General features: G+C 43.5%; 1 protein-coding gene across 20 annotated transcripts in view; it reads right to left on the minus strand.

The window, feature by feature from the left end:
• The window catches only part of NEB (nebulin), a 286,668-nt gene that overhangs the window by 55,038 nt on the left and 211,870 nt on the right, over positions 1-19,760 (minus strand). For 18 of the 20 annotated variants that reach the window (XM_060178128.1, XM_060178131.1, XM_060178129.1 and 15 more), the window contains 11 exons: positions 18,316-18,420; positions 17,310-17,414; positions 16,520-16,624; positions 12,680-12,784; positions 12,423-12,527; positions 10,050-10,154; positions 8,675-8,779; positions 6,780-6,884; positions 4,462-4,566; positions 3,839-3,946; positions 1,203-1,307 (listed from right to left, as the gene is read on the minus strand). In XM_060178128.1, the coding sequence (XP_060034111.1) occupies positions 1,203-1,307; positions 3,839-3,946; positions 4,462-4,566; positions 6,780-6,884; positions 8,675-8,779; positions 10,050-10,154; positions 12,423-12,527; positions 12,680-12,784; positions 16,520-16,624; positions 17,310-17,414; positions 18,316-18,420 (1,158 nt within the window). Of the gene's footprint in view, positions 1-1,202; positions 1,308-3,838; positions 3,947-4,461; positions 4,567-6,028; positions 6,134-6,779; positions 6,885-8,674; positions 8,780-10,049; positions 10,155-12,422; positions 12,528-12,679; positions 12,785-16,519; positions 16,625-17,309; positions 17,415-18,315; positions 18,421-19,760 lie in introns of all 20 variants that reach the window. The other 2 variants (XM_060178132.1, XM_060178114.1) reach the window with 2 other exon arrangements.

Raw genomic sequence — 19,760 nt, forward strand, 5'->3', positions numbered from 1 at the left:
TCTATCACCCCTTTCCCCCTTGATTTCTGACAGTCTCTACTCAATAAACAAATAAAAATAATATATATGTGTATATATTCATAGACGTTTTGTCTGGCATCAGTGGGCACTCATGGATAGCTATATAGTCACCAGCTTTTCACCATGCCGGGAAAACTTGTCCAGACAGCAAGAGAGAGACAGAAGGAGAGGGAGAGATACCACAGCACTGAAGCTTAGCCCCAGTGTGGTAGGGTCTGGGCTTAAACCTGAGGCACACACATTGTAAAACGGGCTCATGGTTGCTACTCTCTGCCATCTTCATTTTACAATTAAGTTTTCTCTTTCTCAACTGTCTAAATGAAGGCTGATGTGTGACATGGGCTTAGGCTTTTTTTTTTTTTTTTTTTTGCCTTTCTTTCTCCAGTGAGGGAATTGGAGGTTCCCTTAGATATTACTGTCATAAGTCATACTCTTGTGACCTAACTCTGGATCTAAACTTTTTTTAAAAAAATATTTATTTTTATTGATTTATTCCCTTTTGTTGCCCTTGTTGTTTTATTGTTGTAGTTATTATTGTTGTCATTGTTGTTGGATAGGACAGAGAGAAATGGAGAGGGGAGGGGGAAGACAGAGAGGGGGAGAGAAAGATAGACACCTGCAGACCTGCTTCACCGCTTGTGAAGCGACTCCCCTGCAGGTGGGGAGCCAGGGCTTGAACCAGGATCCTTATGCGGGTCCTTGTGCTTAGCACCACCTGCGCTTAACTCGCTGCACTACAGCCCGACTCCCTGGATCTAAACATTAAAAAAAATTTTTTTATATTTATTTATTTTCCCTTTTGTTACCCTTGTTGTTTTTCATTGTTGTTGTAGTAATTATTGTTATTGATGTCATCATTGTTGGATAGGACAGAGAGAAATGGAGAAAGGAGGGGAAGACAGAGAGGGGGAGAGAAAGATAGACACCTGCAGACCTGCTTCACCACCTGTAAAGTGACTCCCCTGCAGGTGGGGAGCTGGGGACTCGAACTGGGATCTTTATGCTGGTCCTTGCGCTTTGCGTCACCTGGGCTTAAGCCGCTGCGCTACCGCCCGACTCCCAGATATGAACTTTTTATAGTTCCATTACTTGAAGGTATGAAAAAAAAAAAAAGAATCTGTGTTCCACACAAGCTGAGATAACCCCCATGCCTTGTGAGGCCTGAGGTTTCTGGAACTCACATTGGTGTTGACTTTGTAGGCATCCTTGGCTGCTTTGATATGAACAGCATCTGGTTTGATGGTGCAGTTGGACTTAGTTCTTTGGTAAGCTTCTTTGTACTTCAGCTGTGAATGGAAACGGTGATGAGGTCAAGATTTTTATATTTTATATGAATGTATTTTATATATTTTAATAGCAGCCTATTTAACATTAAAAAAAACAAAGAAATAAGTCTTTTTTTTTTTTTTTTAAATAATAGCAGAGAAGGCAGAGAGTAAAAGAGTCAGAGAAAAACACAGCGTGAGAAAGACCACAGCAGCAAAGCTTCCTTCAGTGCCATGGGGGCCGGGCTCAAACCTGGGTTGCACACACGGCAAAGCAGTGCACTTCCCAGGTGCGTCGTCTCACCAGCCAAAAGAAAATAAAAACATGAGAACCGGGATTGTAATGTACACTGCTCCTGAAGACAGAACAAATCTGCCGCCCTCCCTGCCTCAATCCCATCTTAAAGTCAACTCCTGCAGGCCAGGGAGTGAGTGGCACGATGGATAAAGTGTTGGACTCCCAAGCATGATGTCCCAAGTTCAGTGCCCTGCATGTCCCAGAGTGAGGCTCTTGTTCTCCCTCTCATCGATACATTTTACATAAAAATCCAACTCCCCCAGGGTACATTGAGTATGCTCTCCGCCATCACCAAGGAACTAATGTCACCTGAGCTTGCTCTGAAAAGGTCATCTGGGGAGCCGGCCACCCGACTCCCGGCTTATTTCTCTTACTGTTCACCCATCTGGGAGTGTTGACCAAAATTATTTGGGGGACAAAGAAGGTAGGAGTTCTGACTTCTGTAACTGCTTCTAGACTGGACATGGGCACTGGCAGTCGATCCACACCCTAGCCTTTTACCCTTGACCTACTCTTTAACGTCAGGGCTCTGGGCTTTTTTTTTTTTTTTTTGACCGGAATGGAAGCATTCTAAGTTTTAATGCAGTCACATCCTCAGTAGAACTACTTCAAGGAAACTACAGAAATGCCGCAAACTTTGCTTGGTCTTATGAATCACAGTTTCCTGTGCTTCACTATCGACCTAGCAGATCAGACTCTCTAGGAGATGGGTCTGAAATCCATATTTCCCATCAGTTTCCAGAAGGCTACTCAGTGATCCAGGAGAAATGAATGCAGACATGCTGCATTTTTCTGCAGAGAGAGAATGGGTCGCTCCACTGCAGGCGTTGACTTGGTAGATGCTTACAGTTACCTGAGGCTTGTGCTTAAGCGCTGTATTTTAACCTGACAAATATGAACAGATATTTAACAAATGTTTTAACACTGTTGCCTTCGTAAATAGAGCACAGGGTGCATTCATTCATCTTCTGCGGAAGATCAATGTCAACGGCATGAACGTGTGTTACTCATCTGCAAACGGTTCAGCACCATGCCACTGGCAAAACTTCAGGGCCATGGCTGACCTATTTCACATAAATTATATTGACTTTATTACTTATTATTATTAGTAGTGTTTTTTTGTAGGTGTCAAGACAGCTACAGAGTTAAAAAATAATAATAACATAAATCTGTTTTTGTTTTTTTTTTCCAAACAGTGATGGCAGTTATCCAGCTTAACAGAATCTAGCTGAACATTCTTGAACATTTTATGATCAAGCCTGGGGTTATCAGAACATAATACCTACCTTTTTCCTCTTCAGCAAGGAGGATAGAGCTTTAATAGTGTGGTGTTTTGCTAGGACACTGCTGAGCTCTGGCTTATAGTGTTGCTGGGCACTGAACCTGGGAGCTCAGAGCCTCAGGCTTGAAAGTCACTTTCATAACCACTAAGCTGTCTCCTCAGCCAAGTATGAGTAGTGTTTGTGGAACACTGCATTTTTTAACAACCTCAACAATCCCTCCTACCTGTATGCTTTACTGCAGTGTGACACCACCATTTCTTTTGTTTACTTATAGGTGGCATTTATCTTTTCGCCTCCTGAATAGGGATGCACACTGCCTAGCAGAATATGCAAAGTGACCCTGTCACCTTTAAGAGTAACCCTCAGTTGTTCTAGACATTTCTTCTTTTAAAATATTTTTTAGTATTTATTTATTTTCCCTTTTGTTGCCCTTGTTGTTTTTTATTGTTGTTGTACTTATTGTTGTTACTGATGTTGTTGTTAGACAGGACAGAGAGAAATGGAGAGAGGAAGGGAAGACAGACAGCAGGAGAGAAAGACAGACACCTGCAGACCTGCTTCACCACCTGTGAAGCAGTTACCCTGCAGGTGGGGAGCCAGGGGCTCAAACCGGGATCCTTACGCCACTCCTTGTGCTTTGCGCCACATGTGCTTAACCCAACCTGCTTCGCTACTGCCCGACTCCCTGTTCCAGTCATTTCTACTCCTGCCTCTTAGAGCCCAGCTACTGGATGCAAAATATCCAAACCACATGGCAAGGCCACACAGAGAGATCCTGTGTAAATGAATGCCCGCCAAACGCCAAGGCCACAGCTGGAGGAACTGTGCAGGTAAGCCCTCCTGCATGATCCTGTCTACCTGAGCCTCGACTGCTCACCAGCAGCCTAAGACCCACTCGGCTCTGCCCTGTCCACTCACAGAACCACGAGCAAGAGAAGACGGCGGGGAGTGCAAGGTCATTCCACACTTACATCGCTCACTTCATCCTTGACCTTACGGACATGCAGCAACATGGGTGTGTCATGGATGGTGGTGTAGCCTCTGGGTTTGGCCTTGTTGTATTCCAGCTTATAAAGTATCTGCAGGAGATGAAAAAGCACAAAGAGACAAGGTTATGTGTCTCAGCTCACAAGGTGTAAGCAAAGAAGTGGAGTTCTTTTCATTTCTGGGCAGGGGTAGATAGCATAATGGTTATGCAAAGAGACTCTCATGCCTGAGGCTCTGAAGTCCTGGCTTCAATCCCCCATACCACCATAAACCAGAGCTGATTAAGTGGTCTGGTTAAAAAAAATCATATATATATTGAGAAATGCTTCCATGCCTTCTTGATAAAGAGCCAAGTCTTTCTCATATGGGATATTTGCTAATTTGGCTGAAATAATTCTTTATTCTGAAAGAGGTATGTATCATAAGCACTACAGGACATGCCACATCCTTGCTCCCATCCCACTAACTGGCAGTAGATTCTTCTAGACACTGTGACAAGCTAAGGCCACACCACCCTGAACACGAACAATCTCATCTGAAATGCACCTCCGTGTGTGCGGCTGCCACCCTTGGGTTTGAGAACACATTCAGCCTCGGTCACACTTACATCACTGATTTGCTTGTTGACTTTTGTCGTCCTCAAGTGCTCTGGAGTGTCCACAACTGAGGTAAACTTATCCTTTGATTTTTCATATTTTTTCCTGTACTTGATCTAAGTTGTGGAAGAGAAGAACAAGTTAGTTCTAAGAAGTCGAACAGAGGCCCTAAAAGAAACCTAACTTAGCTCTTGAGAGTGTCTCACAGGCAAAAGCAGAATCCGATCACTGTCAGATGGGGACGACAGTGTGTGTCATACTCTCCCTCTTCATGGTAAATCTGAGTGTAAATCTCTAACTGACAGCAACAGTGTAACGGGGTGAGCAAACAGTAGTCGTGAGTAGAAAAAGTCTATTTTCCAATATATTTTACATTTGTGGAAACTGAGGTCCAGAGAGGTTAAGAGGCTGAGCTAATGGCACACGGAGAGTGAATTTCAGAGTCAGGACCAGACCTTTGTACCCTGAACTCCAACAAGTAATCATTCACTCATAGCATATTGTAGGGAATATTTATATATATGCTCTCTTCAGGTATGTTTCCACTTCAAAGATGAAATCAACACAGAGTGAAAAAGTGAATCTATGCAGTTTAAAGCATCCATCATTAACAATAAAAAATTCATACGGCTGGGGAAGTGGCTCACTGGGTGGAGTGCAGGACTTGTATACATGAGCTCAGCATTATATTTGCCAGAGTGGTGCTCTGGTCTGTCTGTCTGTCTGTCTCTTATCTGAACAAATAAATCTTTTTAAAAGTACACTTAAGCTTGCCATTTTCAAGTCGTGCACGGTTTTTTTCCATGCACACGAGCTGTCCCAAGCAGAACAGATAACAGAGAGTGCAACGAAATTTCATGCACAGCTGTTTGATGAACCTATCGTGCAAAGCAAAACATTCAAGCAAACAAGATGACCTGTTCTTTCATTTAGCAGGCTGAGCTGATGCCCAACTAACATGACAAAACACCTTGGTAACACAGAGGATTGACTAAGAACTTTTTTTTTTTTTTTCCAAAATGGTAGTAGAACACCGTATGTGGGTGAGAAAGTATAGCACCGAAATCTTAGAATTTTGTCAAACACTGTTAAATTGCTAATAAAAAGTGCTTAACCTCTAGGACAATGGCATTTTATTGGCATTGCAACAATAAAACTGCTACTCTGAATACGCCTCTCAGTATGTGGTAGAAAGGTGGTGACAGGCGTGTGCTTCAGCTGACCTTGTAGGACTCAAGGTCATCAGCAACACTGTTGGCAAGTGTGTGTGAGGATAGATGTGGGGGAAACAATCTAGCAAATTCAGCATCAAACTCAAGGACGTAAGTGATACCTAAAAAGCTGCATCACAATCATTGCTATCAGGTTCGAGTCCTGGCGCCACATGGGAGTACCATGGTGGCACAGGGGTAAGCTCCAGGGCTGTGATGTTCCTTTTTCTGAATGAAAAAAAGTAGTCAGCCTAGGAACAGGGAATCAAGCATGCGTGAGGCCTTGGCTCCACAAAATAGCTCCATAACCAATAGTGAATGCTTGCAGGGTTTCTAAACCTCTTCCTCACGACACATCAGACATTACCTGGCTCCACATGTATGTGTTGTAGAGAGCAGTCAACATGTCTGGACGAAGGATTTCATTACATCCGTGCTGCAGTAGCATCTTGGCACTAGATTTATATTTTCTCTGTTCATGCAAAGAGCAGTGAAGCACAAAAGAGACCCATGAAGACAGGAGAGAACACAGCTCTAGATCCCAGTCACCTCTCGGTGAAGAGATGTAGGCACACACACACTCGGCATGCTCACATGTGCGTATGGACAAAGACACCGAAGGCATGAGAATGTCACCCTGCATGAGGGTAGTGTGTCCCGCGGACCATCTCCAGTCCTTGGGAATGGAACGACAGAACTGGCCTCATGCATGTTCCCACTAGAATTGTCTTATATCAAAGAAGACATCGCCAGAGTAGAAAACTCACAGTAAGGTGCTCTGTCTTTTCTCCTTCCATTCATTTGTGTCCTTGTTTTTGCTTTTGCAAACCAACATGCAGCTTATAGCTGTGGCTCTTCAGGAGCCCCCTCCAGAACGAGAGGGTGGGAGGGCCTATCTTTCTGTCTTCACCACTGCACATGTGGGGATGCAGAGCATGGACTGGCTCACTCAAATAGCTCGTGGGCTCTTTGGGTGGCTGGACAGATACTCAGGAACAGAACATCCCAATATCATAGGAAGAACCTATGACATCCTTGCAGCAGACGGACGACATCTCCTGAGAAACTGGAGCACAGTCAGGCCTGCTTGGGCCGCCCGGCCGGCCCACCCACAGTACCTGGCTGATCTGGTCGCCTGCCGTCTTAGCCAGCAGATGTCTAGGCTCATCCACTACCAGGTGGTATTTATCTTTCCGCTGCTCATAATCAGCTCTGTATTTTTTCTGCTCAAACATCATATTACATTATAGCGAGAGTACAAGTTCAAGGCTAGGCAGAAATGTTCCCAAATAAACATGCCAGAGAGATGTCATTGCCATAGGTGTGTCTCTCGAAGCACCCAGGATAATAACAATGGAAAGGCAAAGACTGTCTGGGGAAGGCTGGGGCTTGAGATAAATCTGATTATGACACCAAAACTGGAGCAACTCGGGCTCATATGGCTTCCAACCCCCCACATGGTATCTGTAGAGACATTAGGTTTCAGGCATTTTACATCTCCTTTGAAATAAGACACCAATGAGCTTAAGGTTTGTTGTTTAGGATTCTGAGAAAGCAGGATGAACGCTAAAGTATTTATGAACTGATTATACTAGTCTTGGAATGCTAATTTATTTTATGATAAAAGAGACTTGGGAGTTCTTTGCTAGTGGGGGCCAGATGTGGTACACCTGGTTGAGCACACGCTATGGTGTATAAGGACCCAGGTCCCCACCTACAAGGGGAAAGCTTCACAAGTAGTGAAGCAGGGCTGCAGGTGTCTCTGTCTCTCTCCCTCTCTATCTCCCTCTACCCTTTCCATTTCTGGCTGTCTCTATCCAATAAATAAAGATGATTTTTTAAAACATTTAAAAAAGAAGTTCTTTGCTAATTAGAAAAATAGAAACAAAACCCATTACCTGTCTTCCTAAGAAGTTACTGAAAGCAGTCCTTCTGTCCTTTCTCTCTCTCTCTCTTTGCCTCCAGTTGCTGGGGCTTACTGCCGATACTATGAATCTATCATTCTTGGCAGCCATTTCCCCCTGCACCCCCCCCCCCACATATTTTATTTGATAGGAGAGAAATCGAGAGGGAAGGAGAGACAGAGAGGGAGAAAGAAAAACATCTTCAGACCTGCTTCACCACTTTTGAAACATCCCCACCGCAAGTGGGGAGCCGGGACTTGAACCCAGGTCCTTACATGGGTCCTTGCACATGGTACTATGTGTGCTTAACTGGGTGTGACACTGCCCGGCCCCCAAAAGCAATTCTTCATAGTTGTTCAGCCTGGGAATCTACTGAAAATGAACTAAATCCAATTTTAGAACAGCAAAACAATGTCCTAAGTTGAAGTAAATATACCATTAACTACATTTACATTTTTAGACAGCTTAAACATTTTCTAATATTGTTTTGAATTGATAGAAATCTATGGGGAATCTAAAGATAAATGAACCCCCCCTCCCATATATAGATCCCGGCTCAAACACAAGTAGACTTCGAACTTGTTTATGTCAGCCACTTTAAGCTAAATTTAACTTAAGTCATTGCAAAAACAATTCCAAGAAAGGCTGGGTAGAAAAATAAATAAATATTTTTGGGGTGTAACTGGATACTTCATTTGAGTAAGAATAACAGCACATTTGAATGCAGAAATCACAAGTAACTCATAAGGGGTTGCTCTTCCAGCTGCTGCCGCCCCTTTCTCTTGGTAGGGATACGAGGCTAACCTTTAATTTCTGTGTCTCCCAGCTCTACACAGTTATCATGTGTAAGGGAGCTCAACTGACAGTCAACAAAGTCTTTTACCCCTCTGTCCTTATCACCCACCGGTCTGTGGTGCCCTTCACGGGTATAAGCAGACCCTTCACTTGATCTTATTCATGCTTTTGGCATGGTTGATCAGATAGATAGTCATTATAAAAGTCTTTCCAAATCTTCATTTTGAATCAACACTTAGCATGGCTGTAATCAAATAATTCTGCCAGTCCTCAGGGAAACTGAACAGGCATAACTGGAATAGGTCATAACATACCTCATTCGTCAACTGAGTTGCATACTTGAAATGCCTGTTGATGGGACAATCCGCTTCATACTTGAAATCTGATTTCGTTCTTTCAAATACCTCTTTATACTTATACTGGAGAAAGTAGAACATGGTTACTTGACGGAAGAGTATGATTATCTTAAGAATGAGATGTGCCATTATCTTAGCATGCAACTGTAATATTCACTCATAAACTAACAGGTACTTACTTACTCAATCTATAAACTAACAGGTGTTTACTGAATCTATAGTCACTCATAAACTAACAGGTGTTTACTGAATCTATATTCACTCATAAACTAACAGGTGCTTACTGAATTTATAGTCACTCATAAACTAACAAGTACTTACTGAATCTATATTCACTCATAAACTAACAGGTACTTACTGAATCTATATTCACTCATAAACTAACAGGTGCTTACTGAATCTATATTCACTTATAAACTAACAGGTGCTTACTGAATGCATACTCATCTTCCAGAGAAGCAAAAGAGTGGACCTACATGGACGTCCTGAAAACTAACTTACATGCAAACTAGAAAATATTTTCATTGAATGATTCCAACTAAATTTGTTTTCTATAAAGGGCAAAATCTAAATCAAATTTTTCTTTGTTTCTACCTATATTACAGTTAGAATGTTTCTTTGAGAGATTTTCTTACATGTTTTAAGGCAGTTTTTGGCCCATTAACTGGAAAATAGCTCTCCAGTTACTAGTCAGATAATCATAATGTTTTAGGGTAGCACTTCTGTGTTATTCATATAACATGTCACCTGTTTATAATGGCCCTATGAACTACTAATGTTTCCCAAACACACACAGTATAAAGGGACTGGAATAAATAAAGACGACGACGTGAAGGAATAAATGTGGCATGTTAAATATATTAATCATCTGACACTTTTCAGCAAAAGTTGCTGAGCTGTATGTGAGAACTCAGAGGAAGCTAATTCAAGTGCTTTATTCCAGAAATAGGAAAATAAAGTCATAAAACGTAGTTATTTGTGCCAAGTCACAGTGATGTTTACAGGTAAAAATCATCTCACTTTTCATTTGTCATCATACAGACCTAACAGAGTAAACATATTATTAGTAACATATTATTAGGAAGGGAATTCTCAAAGAGTAAGAGGAGCTGTATTGAGATGATCTTTCTTGAAATTCAAATAGCCGACTGTAGGCCAGCATTAAATAAATCCTCAAAGACTGTGAGCCACTCAGCGTGCATTCCAACTACAGGGTCTAGAAACCAGGCTCTGGATGGGAGTATGAAAGGTTCTATTCTAATTCCCTCTGTGGATTATAGATTCAGTAGGACTGCGTTCAAAGAACAAAGCCATTATCCTTCAGTAGGCTCACCTTGCTGTACAGTGTCTTGTTCTTCTCAGCCAGAGTTAAGTCAGGGGTATCATACGCATAGCAGCCAATACCTTTAAGCCAGGTCAAGTCTTCTTTATATTTTACCTGGGAGAAGGATACCATCAAAGTATTTTTTTTAAACATTTTTTTAAAGAATTTTTAAAAATATTTATTTTTTCCCTTTTGTTGCCCTTGTTGCTTTTATTGTTATAGTTATTGTTGTTATTGCTGTCATTGTTGTTGCATAGGACAGAGATAAATGGAGAGAGGAGGGAAGACAAAGGGGAGGAGAGAAAGATAGACACCTGCAGACCTGCTTCACCGCTTATGAAGCGACTCCCCTGCAGGTGGGGAGCCGGGGGCTCAAACGCTGGTCCTTGCACTTTGCGCCATGAGCACTTAACCCACTGCGCTACCGCCTGACTCCCCAGTAATACCTATTTTTATGCAATGGAGGGAAATGAACCTACAACTTCCTACATGCACCAGAGCAATGAACAACTTCCCCAATTTTCTATTCTTTTGTTGTTGTTTGTTTTTGTTTCTCTCAAAGAGTGGAGAGACAAAAGAACTAAGACAGACAGAGAGAAAGTCAAGATACAGCAGCACCATTTTACCAGCAGTTCCCTTGGTGCTGCTGCCCGTGTTCCCATGTGGTGCTGGGGCTGGCACTCCTGACTTCACACATGGTCAGTAAGGTACTCTACTAAATGAGCTATCTCCCGGCCCCAGGAAACTTCTGTTTTTAATGCTAATTCAATCAATTCCAATTTTTGAGGCACATTTTCCTAGAGAGTGTATGACTAGCTTGGCAGTTGTGCTTCCAACTAGAAAGCTAAACATTTCCTTCTGAGTATTTCTATGTTCCTTATTTCATGAAGCTCTTTCTTGAATTGTTCAAACACAGGCTCTTTTCTGGATGGAGTATGTCCCTTCCAGACACATAATATAGTATCACAAATTTAGGAGGAAAATAAGATTTAAAGTTTTTGAATTTTCCTCTCCACTAAAGTGAAGTTCATTCATTCAGCAACAAGTTGTTTGTTTGTTTGGTTTGCCTCTAGGACTTTTGCTGGGCTCGGTGCCTGCACTGTGAATCCACTGCTCCTGGAGGCCATCTTTATTTCATTGTTGTTGGTGTTGTTGTTGCTGTTATTATTGTTATTGGATAGGACAGAGAGAAATGGAGCGAGGAGGGGAAGACAGAGAGGGGGAGAGAAAGACAGACACCTGCAGACCTGCTTCACCGCCTGTGAATCAAACCCCCTGCAGGTGGGGAGCCTGGGGGCTTGAACCGGGATCCTTGCACAGTGTGCTTAACCTGGTGCACTACTGCCGGATAATTTCTGGAACCATCCGTTCCACCCCGGTCCCATGGCTGCCAGTTCTCAGCAACATCGCCCTGCCAGATATTCGTCGGGATGCGGCATCATCTAAGTTCATTTCCCACGTCTACGCTCGACCGGACCTGCCAATATACACGGATATCTTCGCCCACCCTGTCCAACGCTTGACGTCTCGTCACCCAATCTGGTCCCCTACGCCTACACTGAACTTCTCTGTTCCAGACTCTTGGAAACAGAGCTGGCAGTCAGCTGAGGTCAAGAACAAACACCTCATCACAGACCCCTGCGAGCGTCAACCCGGCTTTGACCTAGCACGTTATGATCGGGCCCTCCTCAATCGCTATCCAACAGGCCATGGCCGGTGCGCCGCTATGTTCCATCGCTGGGGAGCCAGAGACGACCCGAACTGCCCCTGCGGCTCCAGACAGACTATGACCCACATAGTCAACGACTGCCACCTCTCCAGATTCAAAGGAGGTCTCGAAACTTGACATCAGGCTCAACCTGACGCTGTTGACTGGCTGCGGAAGAAGGGCAAACGCTAGAAGAAGAAGACTGCCGGCCCCCAGCAGTAAGTTTTATGATTTAAACGCCTGCACACCTGATGTAAAGGCTAGCCAAATATTTAATCAGTTTCCACACTTGATTTCAGAAGCCATATGAGAATATGAATTTACATGTACACATCAAAGCTCGCTTCTTTTCTCCTTTTCTTCCCTCTCCTCTCCTCCTCCCTCTCATCCTTCCTTTCCCTTCCCTTCCCTTCCCTTCCCTTCCCTTCCCTTCCCTTCCCTTCCCTTCCCTTCCCTTCCCTTCCCTTCCCTTCCCTTCCCTTCCCTTCCCTTCCCCTCTGCTCCCCTTCCCTTTTCTTTCCCTCTTTCCCTCTTTTTTTTTTTTCTTTCTTCAGAGCACCATTCAGCTCTGGCTTACGGTGATGCTGGAGATTAAATTTTTGGTGCCTAAGACCAGAAAGTGCTGCAATTCTTGTGCTATCTTCCCAGCCCACAACAAAACTTTAGAGACTCACGTCGCTGACAGCATCAGTAACTGCCCGGTGATGGAAGTGCTCTGGGGGATCAGGGATGGACCTCCAAATTCCCAGCTGACTCATGTAGTTCTCCTTATATTTCACCTGTAGTCAGAAACATAAAGATGGCAATAAAGTCTCATGCAGAGTTCATGTAAAAGGGTCTGCTTCTCTCTCTCTCTTTTAAGAGAAGAGGCAATCCTTACAACTGTTAGTGGGCTATTGAGTCCAACAAGTCAAAAACTAGAGGGACGTACTTTACTGATGTCATCTGTGACTTTGCGGTGATAGACTATGTCCAGTGCGTCCTTCACAGTGTGGTATTTCCCTTTGGTCTTTTGAAAAGTTTCTTTGTAACGCAGCTGGGAAGAGAAAGCAAGAAAGCATGAGGGTTAGCAAATATTTGGAAGTGAAATCACTGAGTTCCTTTAAATCTGCACCCTCTCAAGTCTTTTCTGTTTGAGAACATTAAAAATCTCCACTTCCTCAATGCAACCAGTATTTGGACTGTGTCCAGAGGTGTCCAGTGTAGAGTATCAATGCATCCAGCTTCAGGACTCTGGTGAGACTTTTCCTAGCTCATAGGACTTCTTAATTCCATTTCAGGTGGTGTACTTCCTACCCAAACCTCAAACCCTAGATATAGAACAGGGCCCATGAGATAGGCACATGAACATGTACCTGTAAGTTAGGGAAAAATATATATGTTAAAGCAAAAGTGCACAATAGTTTGCAGTGAGTCAGAAAAAAAGTGAAGCAAGAAAGCAGAAAGAATGAAAAAGACACCATAAAGGACCTAATGAAATAGTTTCTACTTAGACCTAGATACCCTCCTCACCTACCTCCTATTACACATCCTATCCCATGCCCTCAATCACTCCAAAGCTAAATATGTCAGACAAAGTAAAGACAACAAAATTTGAATAGGGACGAGACTGGTATACTTTAACGATGATCTTATTTTATTTGTTTCATTCATTTATTTATTTGAGAGAGATGCAGATGGAGAGAGACACAGAGAGAAACACCGGAGCACTGCTCAGCTCTGGTTTATGGTGGTGCGGGGGACACTGAACCTGGGACTTTGGAGCCTCAGCCATAATAGTCTGTTTGCATAACTGTTACGCTATCTCCCCCGCCTGGTGATCTGATTTTAATAAACTGACAAAATGTTACTTTGTGAGACTGTGCTATCTCCCAGGTAACTTTATATTTCCCACCACTGTACATTTGTGAGGAGTGTAAAAGGGTAGAAGAATGAATTTAATGCAAATGCCACCCCAATTATTATTTTTTTATATTTTTATTTACTATTGGGTAGAGACAGAGAGAAATTGATAGGGAAGAGAGAGACAGAGAGGGGGAGAGACAGACACCTGCAGCCCTGCTTCACCACCTGTGAAGCTTTCCCCACTGTAGGTTAGGGACCGGGGGCTTGAACCTGGATCCTTGCGCATTGTATCATGTGCGCTTAACACCAGGTGCGCCACCACCTGGCCTCCCTGAGCCACCCCAATTATATTGGACACTTTTAAAGATCAGAGGAAACAGCATTGGCTCCACCAGAGCAGTAGGATGGGGATGTCCCAGTGTGATCCAGGGACCAGGCTCACTGTGTGGTCAGCCTTGAAGAGTGATGGTTCAGCGTGAACTCGGTCATTTGAGTACCCAGCAGTAACCTTGCAATGAGAAAGACAGGAGCTTCCCAAGAAGACTGAAAATACCCAAGGGGAGAGATTTTTAGAGAGAGAGAGTATGTGTTCTCCCCAGTTATATTAAAGCAAATTGGCATTGCCTCTTACCATTCCCAACGACCTGGGACAATTTTTTTTTCTTTTTAATTAATAAATTTATTTATTTTTTAAAAAGGAGACATTAACAAAACCATAGGATAGGAGGGGGTACAACTCCACACAATTCCCACCACCAGATCTCTATATCCCATCCCCTCCCCTGATAGCTTTCCTATTCTCTATCCCTCTGGGAGTATGGACCCAAGGTCATTGTGGGATGCAGAAGGTGGAAGGTCTGGCTTCTGTAACTGCTTCCCCGCTGAACATGGACGTTGACTGGTCGGTCCATACTCCCAGTCTGCCTCTCTCTTTCCCTAGTAGGGTGGGGCTGAGACAGTTTCATCATCAGAATTTGCTGTTCTTTTTCTACACTTCAGGGTAGAGTTTTCTGCAATACTTTTTGAAGCCCATTGCTAATTTGAGGAGTTATGGAGTTGCTTGAACTTTGGGTTGAGTTTGATGTTGTTTTTTTTTTTGTTTTGTTTTGTTTTTAGGATATGCATCATGACTTTTCTGACAACACAATATAAATTTATTGTGGTAGGACAGAGGGAAATGGAGAGGGGAGGGGACATGGAAAGAGAGAGAAAGAGAGACCTATGGGACTGTTTCACTGCTTATGAAGCTTCCCCCTGTAGGTAGAGAACTGGGGTCATAAACCCATGTCTGTGTACACAGTTTCATGTGCACTCAACCCGGTGAGCCACCACCCAGCCCTGAGTTTAAGTTCTGCTCTGTCCTGTGCTCCAGACATTTGTTCTGGTAAGGGCAAAATGCATTCACTGCTGGGTTCTGAGATATAAAATTGCTAAGGACTGGCCTTCTACCCTGGGCTGATGACATTCACCTTTTTATTAAGAGACTCATGAGTTAAGAGAGCAGTGTTGTCCTTGCTCATGCAGCCTGGGAGATGAAAGACTGTCCCTCTCATTCTAACAAAGCTAGCATTCCCATGATTTAGGTAATCAAGAGGAGAAAGGGAACATTTTCTAAGTGTTGACTGAAAACCCAGCCACATGCTAGGTATATTATACACAAGATCTTGTTTAGCCTAATCTAATTGTCACAATTCTTTTACTAGAGATAAGAAAACAGTCTCAGAAAAAACAAGTACAGTATACAGGCTAATAGAGCAAATATAACAGCAGCAGGATTTGAAGCCATATTTGACTGACAGATGATGATTTTTGGTGAAGCACCAATTCAATGTCAAGAACCTAGGAAATAATAATTAAAAAAAGAACCTGGGAGTTGGGCGTAGCTCAGTGGGTTAAGCGCAGGTGGCGCAAAGCACCATAAGGATCCCGGTTCGAGCCCCCGGCTCCCCACCTGCAGGGGAGTCGCTTCACAGGCGGTGAAGCAGGTCTGCAGGTGTCTGTCTTTCTCTCCTCCTCTCTGTCTTCCCCTCCTCTCTCCATTTCTCTCTGTCCTATCCAACAACGATGACAGCAATAACAACAATAACGATAAACAACAAGGGCAACAAAAAGGGAAAAATAAAATAAATAAATAAATGTAAAAAAAAAAAAAAGAACCTAGGAACTATTCTCAAGGAATTATCAGAAAGGCCTGAGCTGAGAGGTGGTACACCTGACTGAGCAAACACATTATCATACCCAAGGATCTGAGCTCAAGCCCCTGGTCCCCCTCTGCCGGGAGGACAGCCGCATGAGTGGTGAAGCAGGGCTGTAGTGTCTCTCTTTCTCTCTCCCTATGTCCCCCTCCCCTCTCAATTTCTCTCTTTCTATCCGTGTGTGTGTGTGTGTGTGTGTGTGTGTGTGTAACAGTTTTACAAAAGAAAGGCTCATGTTTTTTTCCCTCAGAATATAACTAAGAAGAACCACAGACTGTCAACATTACACTTAGCTACTTAGCTCACTGGTACTATTTGTGCCTACTCTGGGCCAGGATGTGGAACTATAAATGTCTATATTATCTGCTGCTGCTTTGTGACTAGACTTCAACTTTTTTAAAAAATATTTTTTAATTTTATTTTTCACCTTTTTGTTGCCCTGGTTGTTTACTTTTATTGTTGTTGTTGTTGTTGTTGGATAGGACAGAGAGAAATGGAGAGAGGAGGGGAAGACAGAGAGGGCGAGAGAAAGACAGACACCTGCAGACCTGCTTCACCGCCTGTGAAGCGACTCCCCTGCAGGTAGGGAGTCGGGGGCTTGAACCGGGATCCTCCCGCTGGTCCTTGCACTTTGTGCCAACTGCACTTAACCTGTTGCACTACCGCCCGTCCCCTCCCACCCAACTTCATCTTTCTTAATCCCAGGAGAAGAAAGAAGGAGGACTACATACATCACTGGCATTCCAGTACGCTTTCTTGGCTCGGATGAGAATTGGTGTATCTGGAACAGGGGTGTACTTGTCCTTCATCTTTTCATACTGAGTCTTGTATTTTTTCTAAGAAACAAAGAGAAAAGAGACTTTTGATTTTAATATTTTCTTTTTTTTTAATATTTATTTTATTTATTTATTCCCTTTTGTTGCCCTTGTTGTTTTATTGTTGTAGTTATTATTGTTGTTGTCATTGTTGGACAGGACAGAGAGAAATGGAGAGAGGAAGGGGAAGACAGAGAGGGGGAGAGAAAGACAGACACCTGCAGACCTGCTTCACCGCCTGTGAAGCGACTCCCCTGCAGGTGGGGAGCCGGGGTTCGAACCGGGGTCCTTATTGCCGGTCCTTGTGCTTTGCGCCACCTGCGCTTAACCAGCTACGCTACAGCCCGACTCCCGATTTTAATATTTTCTTATTCTTTCTTCCCCTTCTATCCTTCTTCCCTCCTGTACCAGAGCACAGATCTAGCCTGGAGACACACTGTGTCATGCTCATTAAGAGAATAGCTTTGCAAAGTCCCAGGTTCAATCCCCCACACCACCATGAGCCAGAGCTGAACAGTACTCTGGTTAAAAAAGAGATAGATAGATAGATAGATAGACAGATAAATAGAATAGCTTTGCTCCTGTGTTTTGAAGCTGCTAAATACAATTTATAGTCACTTGCTCGCTGCTAGAGATGAAGGTTTTAATAAAGGACTTTTTTTCTTCCCCTTGGACCCAGAGCCCTGGTACTTCGTTCCCAGCTTACCTCGCTGACCATGTCCTTCACATCTTTAGCATGCTTCAAAGCTGTAGTCTGGTTTCCAGCATGATGATGGGGTCTCTCTTTGGTGGCAAGTTCAACATACAGATACTAAACAATCAGAGAACAGTGGTCAGACATTATAGAGACATCACATCTAGTATTCAGTATTCAGTTCTCTTCACTCTTTTTCTTCTTTTTTTTCTTCTTCCCCTTTTTGTTGCTCTTTTTTATCATTGTTATGGTTGTTATTATTGTTATTGATACCATTGTTGTTAGATAGGACAGACAGAAATCGAGAGAGGAAGGAAAGACAGAGAGGGGGAGAGAAAGATAGACACCTGTAGACTTGCTTCACTGCTTGTGAAGCGACTCCCCCTGCAGGTGGGGAGCCGGGGGCTTGAACCAGGATCCTTATGTCCGTCCTTGTGCTTGGTGCCACGTGCACTTAACCCGCTGTGCTATTGCCTGACCTCCCTCTTCACTCTTTTCTATACCTCAGCTAAGAAGGTTTGGGGATTTTTAGTTTGTTAGGTATGTTTCTGTTCCTTTCAGAAACACATATATACACGTCAGACATACCAGCTTCTTACTGCTGAGTGGGGTCTAGCCTAAATCCATGTGGGAAAAAATGCTGAGAGGCCAATGGAAGGATTTGAAGAAAGCCCTCAGTGCATTTTTCCTCATTCTTGCCTGGACGCATAACATGAGATCTCATCTACTGATCATTCTGACAACAGATAGGTTCTGCAGAATAAACCAAGCAACTATTTTCACTACTTGGAGCCCACAGACCACTCTCCAAATGACGAAGCTTGGATAGTACTTAGGAAAGAAGACGCGACACAAAGTGCCCATATAAATCTACCACAGTTAGGATGATGGGGGGGGGGGTGCTTCTTGACAATTAATGGCCATGAAGGTGCATAAAGAATAACCAAAGGTAAGAGGTATGGAGGCCTTCGGGGATGCCAGTGAGGCAGGCTTACGGTTCTCCGTTTCTGAGTCATACCTGGCTCTGAAGCTTCTGCCCACGCTTAGCTCTCAGGAGATCAGGAGTGTCAGGAACTGAAGTGAAGACAGACTTCTGCTTCTTGCCTGCAGCTCTGTACACCAGCTAGGTAGAGAGAGTCACCACCATCATCTCTGCATCATTTCATCAGCAAACACTGCTCCCTGCAGAAACCTATTTCCTGGATAAAGCAGCTCCACCTCCTATACGTGACAACGATCTGTTTCTACCTAATAAGCCAAGGGCTTATTTAGCTCCTAGCCCTCCAGTTCTTTCCCCCTTGTATCAGAGTAAGAGATGTCCTGTAGCCTGCCAACCACTCAAGTCTCCTGCTATGCTGTTGGTTTCATTTTTACCTGACCTATCTAGGACCCCATTCTAACAATTATCCCTTTCCTGTCTAGATCTTTATCACTATTTTATTTTATTTTATTTTATTTTATTTTATTTTGTTACTAGGTTTAAACCAGAACACTGTTCAGCTTTGGTCTACAGTGGTGCTGGGAACTGAACCTGGGACCTCTAACCCTGAAGCATGGAAGTCTTTTTTGCATACTCAGTATGTTATCACTCCAGTCCAGCCTTCCCCTTCTTCAAGTCCTCTCCCTTTATCAGCAAAAAGCCCTAAGTCTCTTTCACTAGACATTTTCCAGTCACTGCTAGCAGTCTTGCTCCTTCCTTTCACAGCTAAGCAGACGAGGCATTTCTTCCTTTTCTCACTTTTGATTAATTTCTCTGCATAGTTTGGCATCTACCCAGCCCCATCACCGAAGTCACTTTCAAAAGACTGCCAAAACCGTTACAGCTGAGAAGTGTAGTCATGTTTCTCTGTAGCAAGTAAAAGTCTCAATGGGTTCACTCCTGAAAATCCTCTTCTCTGCTTCCCATGCCATTCTCCCCGGGTGACTTATCTCTGAGGAACATTCCTCCTTCGTTTTATCCCAAGTTTCTGCCAAATCCCAAAGGTTGCTATCAGCTGGGGTCAAGAGCTGCCTCCTTCCTTACATTTTGTCCTTGTGTGTCTTCAAGATACACATGACCTTGGCAATCAATCTGAGGCCTATGACTTCTGAAACCCGACATGCAGGCTCTCAAATTTTTTACCAATGTTCTGACCTTGAGTGATTTTTTTCACAATCAGACAGAGGTCATTATATTAGACCCCAACCTCCAACCAGATTTTCTCTGTTTGACTAAATGATTCCTTCAGTTCCCAGCCATGTAGGCCAGAAACCTAGGAGGCCAGTCTACTCTCCTTCCCTCCTTTATCTCCACATTGAAATGGTCATAGATCCTGGGCTTCAAACTTGGTAGCATCCCTTACACTGGATCCCTATTGTGTTTTCTCACTGCTCCTGCTACAGTTCAGCCCCTTGTATAATTTCTCTGTCTTACGTCTTTACGAACTTCCCACACTGTGACTGGGAGTGCTGCTCAGGGAGGCA

The sequence above is a fragment of the Erinaceus europaeus genome, chromosome 18 (assembly GCF_950295315.1).
Source record: "Erinaceus europaeus chromosome 18, mEriEur2.1, whole genome shotgun sequence".
NCBI lineage: Eukaryota > Metazoa > Chordata > Mammalia > Eulipotyphla > Erinaceidae > Erinaceus > Erinaceus europaeus.